At 40.7% G+C, this 18,592-nt stretch overlaps 1 protein-coding gene across 2 annotated transcripts in view; it reads right to left on the bottom strand.

The window, feature by feature from the left end:
- LOC141765487 (transcriptional enhancer factor TEF-1-like) overlaps positions 1–18,592 on the bottom strand; it is a 73,287-nt gene that overhangs the window by 38,596 nt on the left and 16,099 nt on the right. The window contains exons 2-4 of one of the 2 annotated variants that reach the window (XM_074631485.1): positions 12,910–13,404; positions 3,994–4,058; positions 1,969–2,031 (exon numbers count right to left, since the gene is read on the bottom strand). In XM_074631485.1, the coding sequence (XP_074487586.1) occupies positions 1,969–2,031; positions 3,994–4,058; positions 12,910–13,114 (333 nt within the window). In that variant the 5' untranslated portion in view covers positions 13,115–13,404. The remainder of the gene's footprint in view (positions 1–1,968; positions 2,032–3,993; positions 4,059–12,909; positions 13,405–18,592) is intronic. The other variant, XM_074631486.1, reaches the window with a different exon arrangement.

Consider the following 18,592-nt stretch of genomic DNA (forward strand, 5'->3'; position numbering starts at 1 on the left):
AACGCTCCAAACTTGCGCTAAATTTTGGCGAGGAAAAACTGGCATGGTCATTTTCCAAGGGGTCCCTTGACCTCTGACCTCCAGATCAGTGAATGTACATGGGTTCTATGGGTACCCACGAGTCTCCCCTTTACAGACATGCCCACTTTATGATAATCACATGCAGTTTGGGGCAAGTCATAGTCAAGTCAGCACACTGACACACTGACAGCTGTTGTTGCCTGTTGGGCTGCAGTTTGACAATATGAGCATATTGTTTTATGCTAAATGCAGTACCTGTGAGGGTTTCTGGACAATATCTATCATTGTTTTGTGTTGTTCATTGATTTACAATAATAAATATATACATACATTTACATAAAGCAGCATATTTGTCCACTCCCATGTTGATAAGAAGAATAAATACTTGAGAAATCTCCCTTTAAGGTACATTTAGAACAGATAAAAAATGTGTGATTAATTTGTGATTAATCATGATTAACTATGGATAATCATACGATTAATCATGATGAAATATTTAATCGATTGACAGACGTAAAATATAGTGCATATCGATACAATTTCATTCAACTACATGCACTCTTGCCATTGTAGCCACATCCTGTTGTTTTCCAATAACATTTTAAAGAAGACAGCACACACTGTATCATCAATAACACCTTTGTATGTTTGATATACACCGATTCAAATAACCTTTACTATCAATTTTAAGCAACCATCTGTCATTTATTATATGACAGCAAACATCAGTTCCGTCCTCGCTGTGTTTCCATTCGGACTGCTCTTCTCAGAAAACAAGCGCTCCTTTGTTGCTTTACATGTTGTTAATTACAACCAACAGCGAGGGAGAAAAAGAAAGAGGGAGAGAGGGAGGAGGAGATTAATAGACTGAAAGGAGGGTGGAGAGAGTGTAAGAAGAGGGAGGGAAGAGGAGAGGAACAGATGAATGAATGGATGGATAGAAGAGAATGACAGGAAGAAGAGGAGGAGGAGGAGACTAATAAGATACCTCCTAGGATACTGGAGTCACCGTAACAGCCATCCATCCAGCCACAGTGAAGAGTTAACAAGCAGGGGACAAACACTGAATTCAGATTGCTTTTATTCATTATGTGGTGTAGTAGAGATTTATAAATGAGTCCTGTTGCCTCTATAGGCTTCAGGACAGTTCCATTTTCTTAAGTTAAAAAAAGGAAAGAGTGTGTTTCTGTTTTTCTGTCTGTTCATCCATCGGTGAGACTCCTCACTAACCAGCTGCATTTATTCCAAACAAAGTGGACATCACTTCCTGTGCACCTGAGGATTTTTCACAATCCAGTGCTTCAGGGATGATGTATTCTTGTAGGCCAACCAGGAAGTTAGCATCGCCCTGGTTCCCTCCAATAACAGCCAATGGGATTGTTCCATTAGGTTTTGGATTATTGCAGAAAATAAACACACGTTTATGATATTTACTCATTTTGTTCATTAAGATAATCTCCACTATTAAACACAACTTTATGATTTTTGAAGCGTGAATACAATCAGCAGAAGTAAAAAGCTAACGTTAGGCTTTAAACCAACTACACCACCACGGTCACATGAGAGAGAGTAAACACAACGAGGCTGTAAAGGAGGACGAGTCGGCGTGATGACGTTTAGTCTCATTTAGTCACTTGTTAGCAACCAACTTTTTAAGACACATAAAGGCTTCAAAATTCACGAGTGGGATATTTATTGATGTATTTTATGTCGTAGAACAAAACGTTAAAATCTCTTCAGCTTGTGTTAACCACAGACCTGATTTCAGACATCTAACTAAAAACCCATTGACTTCCAGACGAGGGAACAGGAAGGGCTAAAATGCTGACTCACTTCTGGGTTGTAGGACTCATTCCTGTAGCTCTCTATTGAGAAATACCAAACCCTGAGTGTAAAAATGACCTATTACTTCCCCCCCCCCCCCCCCCCCCCCCCGCCCCCCCTTACCTTTAGTTTGGATTGAAATTCCCTGGACTTTCTTCTGGCTAAAACCTGGATATGACTGGATACCTGAGGAGAGGAGGAGAGGAGAGGAGAGGAGAGGAGAGGAGAGGAGAGAGAGAGGAGAGGAGAGGAGAGGAGAGGAGAGGAGAGGAGAGGAGAGGAGAGGAAGGGAGGGGAGGAGAGGAGGAGAGGAGAGGGTAAAAGGAAGGGGGTTTGAAGGGTAGAAAAGAGAGGAGGAAGGACCAAACAGTGAGTTGCCATGGTTATGAAAGGACTATTGCCACACTGGGAGGGCACACACACACACACACACACACACACACACACACACACACACACACACTTACACTCCTCCCCTGACAACAGTGAATAGAGCCATCTATACACATCTTTTGAGAGAGCAAGAAGACACCTGGGAACTCAGATAGGAGGATTACACTACATACAGATGGTGCCCTTAAACCTCAACAGATGTATACATCTCAGAGGGTAAACTCTAGTCTCTCTCTTAATGACACAGACTACTGAAAAGCACAAAAGCCCTCTTATATTTCTAAATGACTTCTGCTGTTTATCAATTACTTAAACTTTATTAAAATAGTCACATACATAAAGGTACATACATAAAACATAACCTATGCTTTTAACCATCCTAACCATTTAGGGTGCAACTTCTTTAGTTCATAGTCTCACTCAAGGACACTTGAGTAGTCGGAACCGGGGATCGAACCGCCATGCTTGTAGCTAAAGGACGACCCGCTCAACCCACTGACCTACAACCACCCCATCACACCCGTTACACATGACCACACCAGCCTGCATGGGTAAAGCATGGCATTAAGTAAGGCTGTCAAAGTTAACACGATAATAACACTTTAGCGCAAATTCGTTTTAACGCCACTAATTTCTTTAACGCATTAACACAACTTGCGAGTTTTAGGTTGTAGCAGGCAGAGTGAAGATACTGGCATCATCTGAAACTATAAAACCTGATGAATACATCGGTACCAACCATTTCATACTAGCTGTCCTTGAAGGAGGTTAAATAACGCTCCAAACTTACACTAAATGTTGGCGAGGAAAAACTGTCATGTCCATTTTCAAAGGGGTCCCTTGACCTCTGACCTCCAGATCAGTGAATGTAAATGGGTTCTATGGGTACCCACGAGTCTCCCCTTTACAGACATGCCCACTTTATGATAATCACATGCAGTTTGGGGCAAGTCATAGTCAAGTCAGCACACTGACACACTGACAGCTGTTGTTGTCTGTTGGGCTGCAGTTTGCCATGTTATGATTGGAGCATATTGTTTTATGCTAAATGCAGTACCTGTGAGGGTTTCTGGACAATATCTGTCATTGTGTTGTGTTGTTAATTGATTTCCAATAATAAATATATACATACATTTGCATAAAGCAGCATATTTGTCCACTCCCATGTTGATAAGAGGATTAAATATTTGACAAATCTCCCTTTAAAGTTCATTTAGAACAGATAAAAAATGTGCAATTAATTTAAGATTAATCACGATTAAGTATTTTAATTGCTTGACAGCCCTAGTTTCTACATGTAGAAATCTTTAGATCAATATGTTTTGAGTGATTATTTAGTAAAGTTTCATAAAAAAAACATTTAATTTATGACACAAGTTCAATACTTTTATCAATTATTATGGTTTATGTACTTGATTAACATTTTAGCTTAAGTTGTACAGATTTTAGAGCTATGAAGCATTTGATACTCTTTTCTGGATTCTGTAAAATAATATCAGTTAACCAGTTTCTTCGTTTAAGACCACCTTTCTTCACTTTCTGCTAATGTAGAAAATGGACACATAAAATCATGTTAAGTGCAGCTTTTGATTGCTTTTATTCTTTAACTGCTTTTATTCTTTCCCCAAACTTCACCACTGACGATTACTGTTCAGCTTTTCAACCATTCTTGTCATCGCTGCATCGCTCTTTCATGATGTCTGTATAATGTGATCTGCTGTGATACTGTAGACAGCATGACACTCCCATTATTACCTGTTTCCTTGTCCGCGTCTTGCCTGTTCGGAGCTTGATGTATCTGGCTATCAGCTCATTTCGACCTGGAGGGAAAAGACACAGAACATACTGGTGAAACACACACACACACACACACACACACACACACACACATACACACTAAACCCTATGTGAACTTTCTTTCTCACTGACAATCATAAGCTGAAGTCATATGACCCTGACAAACAACTTTGTGCCTGATTTAGCGCTGTTGACCCAGCGACCCCGTGACGTGCAGTCTCACATCGTGGCGCTGTAATCACTGATACCCCTGTTGAGCCCTCGGCACACGCACACACACACACACACACACACACACACACACACACACACACACAAAATCACACACGCCACAGCCCTGAATACACATGACCCAACAATACAGGTATTCATGCAGACCGGCCGTCCCCTGATTAAAGGAACCAGCAGGCCAGCTGTACCCATGCTTACACGTGTGCACGTACGCGCACACACACATACACACACGCTTACAATGCTGAATAATTCAACCCATTCAAATGGGAGCACAGCAGACTCAGCATGACCTGGCTAGTATAGATTAGTGAGGGACAGCGGGACAGCGAGACAGAGAGAGAAAAGGAGTAGAAAACCACGGCACGACGTCCACAAAACCTCTGTTCATATACTGTCTGTATAAAACACACTGATAGATACTAGCGCTGGGACCATACACCTGTCTCCTGATTTAATACTATCACGATAAACACACACTAGACCATGGGAACAAGTTGAATCATACACTTCTAGGGACTTTGATTAGGAGAATCTCTAAATGAATCCAGTAAGAATGTTTGATTTAGAGCATGTATCTAAAGTCAAATATATCAGGATCATTGTCAGGAATTATTTATTACATTTATTATCCAGTAACCCAAAAATCAAAGAATAAAGACATTTCCCTCACAGATTAGTGGTATTTTCTTTTTCATTTATAAGGGACATGTAATGTTTTATACTTCTGGTGAATTTAATCCATCAATCTTATTTCCATAGATGTATTTTGTAGATACAGTTCCCTTTGTTAACACCTTATTTTGAAAAGTGGACGTAGTCCCACGTGTCTACTTCCTCTAACTTCTCCAAGGTGGTCTCTAGCTCTCCCATCAGCTCCATTCTCTTTATCCATCCATGGTCAGCTCCATCGGGGCCGTTTCAATGCAGAGAACACAAATGTCAGTATCTGGGTGCTCTACAGTTGTAGCGTCAGCCCATTTGACCACGGAGATGAGAGCGAAGGGCGGCTCCACCGCCACGTTACCGCCATACCATAACGTTTCCTGTCCGTGACAGAGTTAGCATGCAGCTTTAGCTCTGCTCTGTCTAGCTCTGCTTTTCCTGCAATGTGTGAAACCCAAAGTGTTTCCATCCTTTACTGGATGTGTAGTGTTTACCACGCTGGATTTAACATGGGAGGGTGCAGGTCGTATCCACGCTGACCCTCCAACGTTTAAGACTCTCTAGTTTCGGCTCGCTGAGGTTTGTTTTGGTTGACGGATACGGAACGGATATGACGTCACATCACTCAGACTACAACAATAAAAGCGGTAACTTCCTCCTACCTCTGCGTAGACTCAGATGAAGCAAATATATCGATTCTGGCATTAAAAAAAATCATTTCAAAAAAGAAAAAATGAATTTTTTTTCCCACCGCCACTAGATAGTGTTGCACTACATGATCTGAGCAGGTTACATCTTTACAGCCTCAAAATTCGAATTCGGATTATTTTATGAAATTATGTAATTTGACTGTTATTTAATTGATGTAATTTGCTAACAAGCGTGTTTGTGGCTCTGTGGCTTCGTTGGGTTCGTCTCCTGGTGGGTTTTCTGTGGAAAACCAAAGTCAGGCCAGCTGGCCAACTGATGGTCAAGATCAGCACAAAGCCAAACCCCTCTACACACTACCCAAATGGCTCGCAACAATAGCCCTAACTAACTAGCAGATGGTGTGTGTGCATGTGTATGTGCGCGTGTGTGTGTGTGTGTGTGTGTGTGTGTGTGTGTGTGTGTTCTGACCAATCCCATTCTCACTGAGATAGGGAGCTTAGACTGATAACATCTATAGCTCCCCATGCAGGTGTTCTCCTTCTAGCAGTCAAAAGCTGCGACTGACGACAGCACACACGCAAACACACACACACACACACACATACATGTATATACATGCATGAGTGCCAACACACACACACACACACATGCACACATGCACAGAGCCCTGGCTGCTGAGGCTGACATCTGACTCCAGAGGGGCCAGCTGGTCTTTCTAGGAGGCTTAACGGTGAATTATCATCCTTCACTAACCCTGCGGCACACATCCCTCGCCCTCCCTCTTTCTCAAAAACTCTCTCACACACACACACACACACACACTCGCTCCGTCCATCCATCCATGTTCTGGCTGCACCCTTTCTCCCCTCCTCCGTCCCTCTTGTAGTGAATGGGCTTCCCTTCTGCTCCCTCCCTCTTCTCTCTCTCTCTCTCTTTCTTTCTCTCTCTACTTGCCCAGTGAAAGACTTCAAGGCCAAAGTCAGACGATCATTAACCGTGACGAACAGAAGCAACCCCCGTCTCTATCTCCGGGCTGAAGCCACTCTGTGTGCAAGCAGATATTGAGGGAGACGACGCAGAATTCACGTGATGTTGGACCATTCAAGTTAAGATTCAAGAACAAAAAGAAACAAGAAGCAGCCATGTGATAATATGATCAAATCAAAAGGTGACTCAATATACAGTAAATGTGAATACTAAGTCGAGGAAATTCCCCAATTCAGATAGTGATTGAAATGTAAAACTCTCCACAAGGTAACAAGCATGTAAACACACTAGAGACAACATATCGACTGATTTGTCACTTATATAATATATAAAATACTTGTGACAATGAGTCTATCAAAGCTTCCTGTACATTTTTTTGGACTTGGAAATATTTTCTTTTCTGGTCTTTGGAAACACCATTACCGTGGTAGTTTACTGTCACTCCCCACGCTCAGTTAGCAGAGTGATTAGGAACTTCAGCTGCTTTATAGAATAGCTCGAAAACCCTTTCAGAGTAAGTTCAAAGCCTCGCTGAGCGTGCTCGCTAACAAGGCTGCAGTGGAGTAGTGTGTATTGTTGTGTACCCTGGGAAGACCTCAGAGACCACAGGGGCCAAACTCTGGCTCAGAGCCTGGCTTCACTACCGCCGGCTATAGGAGTTTGTGCTTGTTACGATATCGACGGGATCATTTAAGTGTTTTTAAGTGGAAAGCCTCATTTGTTAGGTCTCCATCTGATACAGTGGTGCACCTCCCAAAGACCACCTGTCAATCATACAGCATTCAGCAAGACTTAAGACAGCACTCTTACACAATGTTACACAATGTTACACGGCGTTACACAATGTTACACGGCGTTACACGGCGTTACAAAGCGTTACACTGCGTTACACTGCGTTACACGGCGTTACACAATGTTACACGGCGTTACACAATGTTACACAGCGTTACAAAGCGTTACACTGCGTTACACGGCGCTACAAGGCGTTACACGGCGTTACACGGCGTTACATAGGGTTACACAATGTTATACAATGTTACACAGTGTCACACGGTGTTCGGGCCCACACAGATTACATTACTTGCCCACTGCCCCCACCTTCCTTTTGCTTTATTCATGTTTTTTATTTGATGTTATCAATACATAGTCAGACGGTGGACACTACAAACTGAAAGTGTCTCAGCACAGAGCAGCAGGAGTCAGATTTCACACACAGGATGACAGAGAGTTGACAGACAAGACAAGACCTTTTTACCCCCCAAAAAGACCCTGGTCAGGGTTGTACATGAAAGTACCTTTAAATTAGTACCTTTAGGGGTGGAGTTTGCAAGGATGACCGTCACTGATTGGTGAAACACACACACAGCACCGCTGCTTCAACTGTACCGCTTCATTCATAAAACAAGGAAGTACTCTAGTATCGGTTTATCAATATTACACTCAAATTAATGCTAATGTTGCTGCTGGATGTGTAGCAACAACTTTTTCACCTTTCAGCCCCGATGAAGATGTGATACAATACCAGTAAGAGGAGATTCATTTTCTATTTTCATTGAAAGGGAATATATAGGCATGTTTTGTACAATATGACAACTTTGGATGAAATATTTGAATAAGTCTGTAGGGAAAATGTTTGGGAGATATCTACAGCCTACACTATAGCCATTAGCATTCACAGTGTGTTGTAGCCCTCTGTAATACATCTGTTTTCAACATGTCCCTGATCCACAGCTTAAGAGACAGAGAAGGTTCAATACCAATTAAATGACTTTCATATCTGTCCCGTAGATCCATATGATGTTTCTGTAGGGGACAAAGCCACTGCCCATTACACTGTACCTCTGCTGTACCTTTGCCAAGGATAATAGCGCTCTTATTCACCTTTTCATCCTCTCTCCCTTTTATACACATCCATTTATGATTTTTCTAAGCTTCTCTCCCACTAAGTTCCTCCCAGCACTTTTGCACATTTTCCTTCTTCTTTTCTATTTCAGTCCATTTGCCTGCAGTCAGTGGGGGGTATTTTTAGACCCGCATAGGTGCCCTACCCATCAGATATTACCTCTTTCTTTTCTGAAGGAATACTCACCTGCCACCCATTTTACCGTTAATGTAACGCTCAAGGAAACCACAAAACCACCATTAATAACTCTGGAGTTTTCTTTGAATAGTGAAGAAAATAATGCCAAGTTTTTAAAGTAACCCAAAGGTTATGTGCATTCACAATCTTGAATGGAGAAAGACATAATTGTGCTTTTTTTTCTTGTAAAAAAAAAAATCTATAATGCCTCTCTTTCTCAAATTCAAATGAAACAACATGCATGAACACATGTGAGCCTGTCCTATTCTGTTTGCACCATAAGACAAACATAAGAACAAATTAAGTGCTGTTTCATAATTCTGGTTTGAACAGATGTTCTAGTAACAATTAAACCACCCCGGTCTCTATGCCAAAAGCTGCTCATCCCTTTTACCCATTTCTCCTTCCCTGCTCTGAAAACAGACAGCCCGTTCTCATTGCCAGGACGTAAATTACCAACGCTTTGTCACGCCCTTCGGCGTGTGATACCAACGCACAAGGTCCCCTTTAGCGCCTGTATGAAACGCACCAGGCTTTCAATGACTACAATGCAAACCTATCTGTAAATGCTCAAAGACAGTGCTCAAGGTGATGTAGTTTAAAGAACGAAAAAAGAGACACATAGGTTGGGTGGGAGGGTGGTGGATGAGCCCAACAAACACAAGGCTGTTCGTCTCCCGTGTTTCACTTTCACTTTGCAACCAGGTGTTCTAAGCCCAACCATGTTGTTTTTACCAAAACCTAACTAAGTAGTGCCTGCCCAACAAACTGCCCAAGGTTTCTACCCATTAAAGGGGACTTTTTTCTTGCCACGGTTGCACCTAGTGCACGCTCATAGGGGATCTCTTGTTGGGTCTCTAAATTACAGAGTACAGTCTAGACCTGCTCTATATGAAAAGCATCTTGAAATAACCTACGGAGGTCTGCACTCTACTGAGTGAACTTTTATAGTCTACCAGTTTTTATCGTTGAGCACAGCCTCTTGCTGCTGCTGGAAATGAGGATGATGTGTGTTGCGAGTGAACCAAAACAGTAAAGTTGCAGGTCGTGTAATCAAAACAGTGAGCTAAAAGACGCTAAAAAGTCAAGTCGAGCTGAAAGGAACCGCAAAGTTGAGTAATAAGTCTCGTGGGTTTGTCCCTACAAGCAACACCTTTTACATTCCATATAGTAACACGGACAGCCCTTATATTTATATTAACAATGGGAACATTGTTAATATAAATATAAGGGCTGTCAATTGATTAAAATATGTAATCATGATTAATCATAAATTAATCTCACATTTTTTTATCTGATCAAAATGTACCTTAAAGGGAGATTTGTCAAGTATTTAATACTCTTATCAACATGGGAGTGGACAAATATGCTGCTTTATGTAAATGTATGTATATATTTATTATTGTAAATCAGTTAACACAAAACAATGACAGATATTGTCCAGAAACCCTCACAGGTACTGCATTTAGCATAAAACAATATGCTCCAATCATAACATGTCAAACTGCAGCCCAACAGGCAACAACAGCTGTCAGTGTGTCAGTGTGCTGACTTGACTATGACTTGCCCCCAAACTGCATGTGATTATCATAAAGTGGGCATGTCTGTAAAGGGGAGACTCGTGGGTACCCAGAGAATCCATTTACATTCACTGATCTGGAGGTCAGAGGTCAAGGGACCCCTTTGAAGATGGACATGACAGTTTAGTTTGCCAGTAAGTAGTATTATTTAGCGTCTTTCGTGACAAGCTAGTGTGACATGGATTACTAGTCAGTTTCTCACACTTTTAAAATCCGCTACAACCTAAAAACCGACCTAATGCGTTAAAGAAATTAGTGGCATTAAAATAAATTTGCGTTACGGTGTTATTATCCCTTTAACTTTGACAGCCCTAATAAATACATTGATGCTGTTTTAGTGCAGCTTTAAAGAGATTGGCTGGCCTGTCCAGACCCCTGACCCCGACCCAATCAAACACCTCTGGGATGAACTGAAGCACCGACTGTGAGCCAGGCCACACAGCGTCAGCACCTGACCTCACTGATGCTTCTGTGGCTGGATGGGAAATACTCATCAAGCACAAATGGTTGAAATCTGCGGGTGTCCACATACCTTTGGCCATGTAGTGTGTGTTTCAATCCACCAATGTAAGGCAAGACTTCATCAAGTGTGCACAGGAAGAAAAGTTGTTATTATTATTATTAGGTTAATATCTGGGATTTCATTTAATACTCAGAAAGCTCAAGTAGAATCATAAAGAAATCAGAAAAGTGCACTCTGCATATACAGAGAGAGAGAAAAACAGCAGAGTGAAAGAGAGAGAGAGAGAGAGAGAGGGAGTGAGGGAGGGAGGGAGGGAGGCGCAGCTGGTGGCAGCCAGAGGACCATCTGTTCATCACTCTATTAGTTCACACACACACACATACACACACACACACTCTCTCTCTCAGTGTCATTCTCAGACGCGCTCACATACACATTATGCACCTATAGCACGCCTCTATTTCCTCTCTTACACTCTATCTTTCTTTCCTGTGTCTCTGACAGTCGAGACCCTGTGAGACAGCCCTCACACACAGACGTCTAACCAGTAACTCTCACAGTACAGTCTGACACACCAAAGCCAACATTTCAACAGCTCGCCCAATCACTGGATGTGTTTATAACACTGTGTAGAGATGTGGCATTTTACCACAACACACTGTGAACTTGTGTTGAACAATCACAATTATCCGCACTCTTTAAATATGGTGCATCACTACACAAATACATAAATAAGTGTCCTCCGCTTCTTGTCCTGTCCTCCAGTAACACTTTATAATAACCAGCATTTATAAATGCTACATTGATAGATAATTAAACAAAGTTAATAGTTATTTTACTGTTGACAAACAATGACATAATCAATAATGTTTACTAATTGTTATTAATGCTATAATGTTATGTTTATAAATTCTATATTGTATCATAGCTGATAAGAGATGAGAACAATTACATTTTGATTACATTATTAAAGTATTTAACAATTTATTGTTGCACACATTGTAACATTTCATATACTATATTAAGTATTTGTTAATAATTACCAAATGATTTGTTAACCTTTAAGATATCATTTGTAAAACATGTATAAACATTACATAGATAGATGGACCAGAAACCAATTATTAACCATCGACAAACTAACCATGTAAATAATGTCAATAGATACTTTACAAAATATTTTTTAACCATTTAACAAAGTTTTATAATTATCAGTTGCAACTTTATAATAGCCATCTAAATAATGTTTATACAGTTTACAAACCAATTATTAACTGTTAACAAAGAAAGTGTCACAAATACCTATCTATGTAATGTTTATAGATGTTTTATTAAAGGTAATCATTAACAAACACTTATAGTATATAAAATGTTATAATGTGTGCAACAATAAACTTAAAATAACAGACATTATAGCATTACTAATAATTAGTAAATATTAATTATAATGTCATGGTTTCTTAACAGTAAAATAACTACATTTTAATTAACTATGAATTTACCTTTTATAAATGATGATTATTATAAAGTGTTACCCCAACACTTATAGTACATCACACTTGTGCTGGAAGTTGGTCCTTTAATTGATTAATTGATCTATAAATCAATAACAATGTTGAAAACTGATTAATTGTTGAAGTAATTTACCAGAAAAGTACCAAACATTCACTGGTGTAAGGTTCTCCTGAAAAGTTGCTGCTTTCACTGTTTTATATAATTTAAAGAGGAACTATGATGCTTATTTTCAGGTTCATACTTGTATCTTGAGTTTCTACCAGAACATGTTTACATACTTTAATGTTAAAAACGCTTTACTTTTCTCATACTGGCTGTTCCGCAGCACCACTTTTCACCCTAGGCAAAGTGTGTTACTTGGTGACATCACACCGTTACGGAAGAAAAAGCAGTACTTCAAGCAAGGTGTTTCAGGCAGTTCAGGAGCAGTGTTTCTGTGGGGGATAGTAGCTCCCTTTGGCATGGATTTATAACTTTTCAGACCTTTTACATGCACAAAAAAACTATATAAGACACTAAAGGAGAGGGAAAAAGCACAAACGCATAATAGGTCCCCTTTGAATTGAATATTTTTGGTTTTGGTTGAACCAAACCAAAAAGCTGAAGATGCTATCTTGGCCTTGGTCATTTCTCACTATTTAACTTCCTCAGCGACTCATAACAGTTCACACCCACCGTCTCTCCATCTCCATGTTACTCACCGTACATCTTTCCTTCATCTGACAGTATAATCTTCCTCCTTCCACAGGGCGGGTAGATGGCCAGGGCCTCCTGGAAGCTCTGCTCAATGTCGGGGCTCCAGACCCCCTCAGGGTCCCCGTCCATGGTTTTGTCCCCTCCTGAGTCACTCAGTCTTTCCATGTCGTCCCCTGGACTCTCACTGCCGCTCCAGCTACTGCGTTCCATACCGGCAGCTAACACTAACTCGCCAACGTGTACTCGGCGCTAATGTTAATGTTTGACGCTAAGTAGGTGATGTGATAAAAAGCTAATGGTAACTTCAAGCTGACGTAATACTAATGGCAATAATGAACTCCCAATGAGGACAGCCAGCTACGGACAACTAGAAACTGAATGCTAATGCTAGCTGCTGCTTCAACAATGGTAATCCCAATTGCTAACTACCAATACTAAAGTAGCTGGTAGCCTGTAGACAACTCAGCAAGCTGGTCCAAATCCAACAGACAGCAGGAACCCTAGAAAGAAAAAGAAAAGAAAAAAGACAGAAAATGTAGCTGTGATTAAAGTTTACAATAGAGCGTCCTGGTAGGAGAGTGGTGACAGCGCCCTACAACCGCAACGTCCTGGTAGGAGAGTGGTGACAGCGCCCTACAACCGCAAAGTCCTGGCTTGGATTCCAGCCTTGGACTGTTGCATGTCAAACCCCCTCCCCTTCCAGTCTGCCTCTACACTGTCATCTGTCAAAAATAAAGCTGAAAATGCTCAAAAGAATAATGTAAAGTTGAATACAGAAACCTTACATTGGTGGCTCCCATAGAGAGGTGAAGTCCTGCCCCTTCTGATGGACCACCGTGGGACCTTATTCTGGAAAAATATGAACGGTAGTCAACGGAGAGAGACAAATTATTTTTTGATCCCGTTTGAATTGCGCCACGAATCACACATATAATGTTTATCAGTTTAAAACATCATTTTGCAAGTCAGGAAAGTCTCAGTTTGTTGTAAAACTGTTGAAGTATCAGACTGTGAAAATACGTAGGCTAATTAGAAAGACGACACACCCAAATCATATGTGTGATTCATGGCACAATTCAAAGTAGATCAAATAAATATTTGTCTTTCATCGTTGACTACAGTTCACATTTGTTCTGAAATAAGGTCCCGTGGGGTCCATCTGAAGGGGCATGACTTTGCCTCTCTATATTAGCTCAATGTCACATGGTTCACAAAACTAAAAATAAAACACTTTTACTTTCCAGCAACAAAAGTCAAAGTGAAGAAGTTTACAAGGCAAAGCTATGCTAGGCGCACTTTGGCATGCGAGTTGTAATTACTTTTCAGCCACTAATATAGCATTTAGTGGTCTCGTTCTATATATGCAGTACGTCGTCAGGTTGCACAAAACCAGGAGTCAACCGTTTGAAGTATGGCTGTCAAAATTAACTCGATAATAATGCCTTAACATAAATTTGTTTTAACGGCACTAATTTCTTGAACGCATTAACGTAACTTGTGATATTTAGGTTCAGTTTTAAAGCTAGAGTGAAGATACTGGCATCACATGAAACCTGATGAATCCATCGGTACCAACCATGTCATACTAGCTTGTCATGAAGGAGGTTAAATAACGCTCCAAACTTACGCTAAATTTTGGTGAGGAAAAACTGGCATGGCCATTTTCAAAGAGGTCCTTTGACATTTGACCTCAAAATATAAAATACTTGACAAATCTCCCTTTAAGGTACATTTTGAACAGATAAAAAATGTGTGATTAATTTGCGATTAATCATGATTAACTATGGACAATCATGCTATTAATGCTGATTAAATACTTTAATTGATTGATAGCCCTAGTTTGAAGTCAAAGTCCTTCAACATCCTGAAACTCTGAGCAACAGGTTAAATGTTGGTAAGTCCAGCTTTCTCTGTATAGTGTGCTGCTCACTGCTGTTCAGGAGACGGTTTGGATTCCACTTTTGAATTTTGATTTTCCACTTGCGTTGAACAGACGTGATCACCACAACCCAGAATTTCATTTCAGAAAACAGGGCAAATATAATGGAAATGGACCATTGTCCCCTCTCTGGAGCCCGCTCTGTGAGTCACGCTGATATCAAGTCTGTATTTTTAACCAAGAAAATATTTTCTAGTGCAGCTTTAAGTTCTGATCAACACAATATTGTAGTCCTGTATCCAGCTGCTAGAGGGAAATTATTGCTTCTTTTCATGTAGGAAATTGCCTATTTTGTTAAACCGTTGTGGTAGCCCAACATCAAAATCACATGCACATAAGTGGAGCAAGTGAATGACAGAAAGACAGAGACCGCTACTACACACAGCTACTAGATTTAGGAAGGGAAAAAAGAGAAACTGAAGGGGTTTGCCAGCTGCTTACAATTCTTCTAAAATCCCCCACAGTAAACAGCAGGGTTGGCGTAGTACACACCACACTCACACACCAACATATGCACACACACATAGACCCACACACACAATTACAGTGCCAGCTCCTTGGGCGAACACATGTCATTTTGTCTGGTCTTCTACTGTTCACACTTCCCATGCACTGTCCCTTGCCACAGCCCGCACAAGCCTGCAGTGTGAAGTGTATGTCAGTGTGTGTATACTCTGTGTGTGTGTGTGTGTGTGTGTGTGTGTGTGTGTGTGTGTGTGTGTGTGTGTGTGTGTGTGTGTGGACTAATTTTAACACAATTACACCTGACAGTGTGCACGCGCACACATGCAACTGAAGCCTGTAAAGCAGCAGGCAACATCTTGGACACATTTTAACCCCGTCAGTACACTTGAGCCCAGTTCGATGCTTTTTAACACCTGGGGCAGAAAGCAGCCGTTGGCTTGGACTTCCAGCCGTGTGGAATGAATGAGATCTGCTGCTTTTACTAGAGCCTGTCCTCTGGTTCTCTCTTCATGTTTATTCTATTCACCCTCATTTCCGTTTCCTCTCCAACTAACCCACCCTTGCTTTCTTCCCCTCTTCCCTCCTTCCCTCCCCCAGCAGTTTTCCATTCAAACAAGGATTCATTCATCCAGCAGGCTGTACGGTTCAGCACCAGCAGCCAGATTTGTTTCCTCTACACCGAGTGAGAGTGGGAGTGTGTTTGTGCAACTGTGTGCGCTAAAGTGAAGTATCCTTCTTCACAAGTAACAGAGGCTGTGATCATCTTTCACAATGATGACAATCCAAAGAATCCAATTCTCTGATGTCTATTTATATGCTCAGTATGTTCTCAACAATCAGCATTTCACTGAAATATGGCTTAATATACTACTTGCATTTGACTTTGCTGATTAAAGGAGGTTGATAGCGTGGCATGGTAGTAGAGTCCATACAATGAAACTTTTTAAAGGGGACATATCATGAAAAACTCACTCTTTCCGTGCTTGTGCACATATATTTGGGTTGGAGTGGGTTGTAAGCATGTAAACAGTAGGGATGGGACAATCCACCTATCTCCCGGTTCAATACTATCAGGATACTTTGGTGCTGATTCGATATGTATTGCGATTTTTAAGAATTGCTATTCAATATTCAATATTCAATATTATATTATAGTGATTTTTGTAAACTTTTTAACACTAGACCATGGGAAAAAGATGAATCATACACTTCTGGGGACTTTTACTTTGAAAAATATATCTAAATTAATACATTAAAATGTTTGATTTTCAGCATGTATGTAGTCAGAGATGTCCTAAAGTCAAATATTTCAGGATCATTATCAGGAATTATGTATTACATTTTTTTCAGCAACCCCAAAATCAAAGAATAAAGACATTTCCCTCACAGATTAGTGGTATTTTCCTTTTAATTTATAAGGGACATGTAATGTTTTATACTTCTGGTGAATATAATCCATCAATCTTATTTCCATAGATGTATTTTGTAGATACAGTTCCCTTTGTTAACACCTTATTTTGAAAAGCGGACGTAGTCCCACGTGTCTACTTCCTCTGACTTCTCCAAGGTGGTCTCTAGCTCTCCCGTCAGCTCCGTTCTCTTTATCCATCCACCACCCACAGTAGGCTCCACTACCTGCCCAGCACCTGCCAGACAAAGTAAGCGACCAGCTGGAGAACATAGTGGAGTATTTAGCAGACAGACAGATTTTCCTCAGAAGTTGGCGGAGACCAAAATAGAGCTAAAAGGAGAGTCAATATTGGAGTTACGTTCATTCAATACAGTCTCACAGCAGTTTGTGAAATAATCACAAAATCATATCTATTTGATTCGTGTACACAGACACAAATTTTCATTTTTTTTTCGTGACACTCAGCACGACTTTCAAGAACGGATTTTTAGTACTTTTTCCTACGAATGTCCAGCAACACGTGACACACGTGTCAATGTCCATTCCAGTCTTTTCAAAATAAAACTACTTAGTTAGGTTTAGGAAAATATCGGCTTGGTTAGGTTTAGGCGACAGAACTACTTAGTTAGTTTTAGGAGAAGATGGTGGTTTGGGTTAAAATAACTCCAGAAGTGCCTTAACCCAAGTATAGAAGTTACGTGACAAATAAATCAACACTGACTTCTGGTTTCACACGGGACATGAACGCCGGTCTCCTGGGCCAAAGTCCTGTATTTTTAGACCCACCCATCCATCCCTACCTTCTCCCTTCGCATTCGCCGCTCTCAATACTTTCCGGTTCACAATTACGTGGATTACACACAAATTGATTTTGTGCTGACAGTCACGAAAAAAATGCGAACACATGAATTAATACATTCAATTCTGTGACTATTTCCTGAACTGCTGTGCGACTGGGCTGGTTCATCAGAGGGACAGAAACATGACTCTAAGTCAGTGTTAATGTTGCCCCATGCCTGCTGGATGTGTAAATAGGCAATCTTTTGCTAACGTGTGATATGTTTTCAGCCTCAGCCGCCCCAAAGAGCCAAAATATTAATTAATGAATCAATGACATGAATTTGGGTTCTTTGTCACAAACAATGCAGATTCAACAGAGACTTTGTGTGCATGAGGGTCTTGATCTACTTCCTCTTGAGTCAGTTATTGCATGTGAATCACACAAAACATTACTTTGAGCACAAAAGCAGTACTGCACATTCAAATCATGCTTTAAGGTTTCCCTCTGAAAGAACTAACAGGAGAAAGGAGAATTTCTTCTTTGCGTGATCTGAAAATTTCTGCACTTTACTTCAGAAGCATTCACAAAACATTTGACCTCTTTGAAGGCAGAATGCTGAAGCAATGGCAATGAACCACCTACATTTAGATTCAATGGGACTTCAATTCCTGCAGCAACATTTCGTCTCCATTGTATCTACAGCAGCCTTCCAACACCAAACTCAGCCCGGGTAGCTGCTAGTATTCCACTTCAATGCTCTGCATGAGGGTGCTATTAAACAACCATGTGATGTCATAGTGGACATGATTGTTTTTCATTTAAAACAAAGTAAAACGAATATAAAACGAAACTGGAAGAAAATCCATGCAATGCAATGACATGTCAAAATATCTGCTGTGAAAAGGGCCTATTGGGTGAGAAGTGGGGTACACCCATCGCCAGTCAATCACAGAGCTGACACATAGAAAAGGACAAACATTCACACGAGGATGTGGCCATATTGAAATTCACCAACTGACAATATTGCTTTAAGAAAAACTATATAATAGTTACAGTTTTTCTCAATTGTTTACACACAAATACTGGTACTTG

This window comes from Sebastes fasciatus, chromosome 4 (assembly GCF_043250625.1).
Source record: "Sebastes fasciatus isolate fSebFas1 chromosome 4, fSebFas1.pri, whole genome shotgun sequence".
Taxonomy (NCBI): Eukaryota; Metazoa; Chordata; class Actinopteri; order Perciformes; family Sebastidae; genus Sebastes; species Sebastes fasciatus.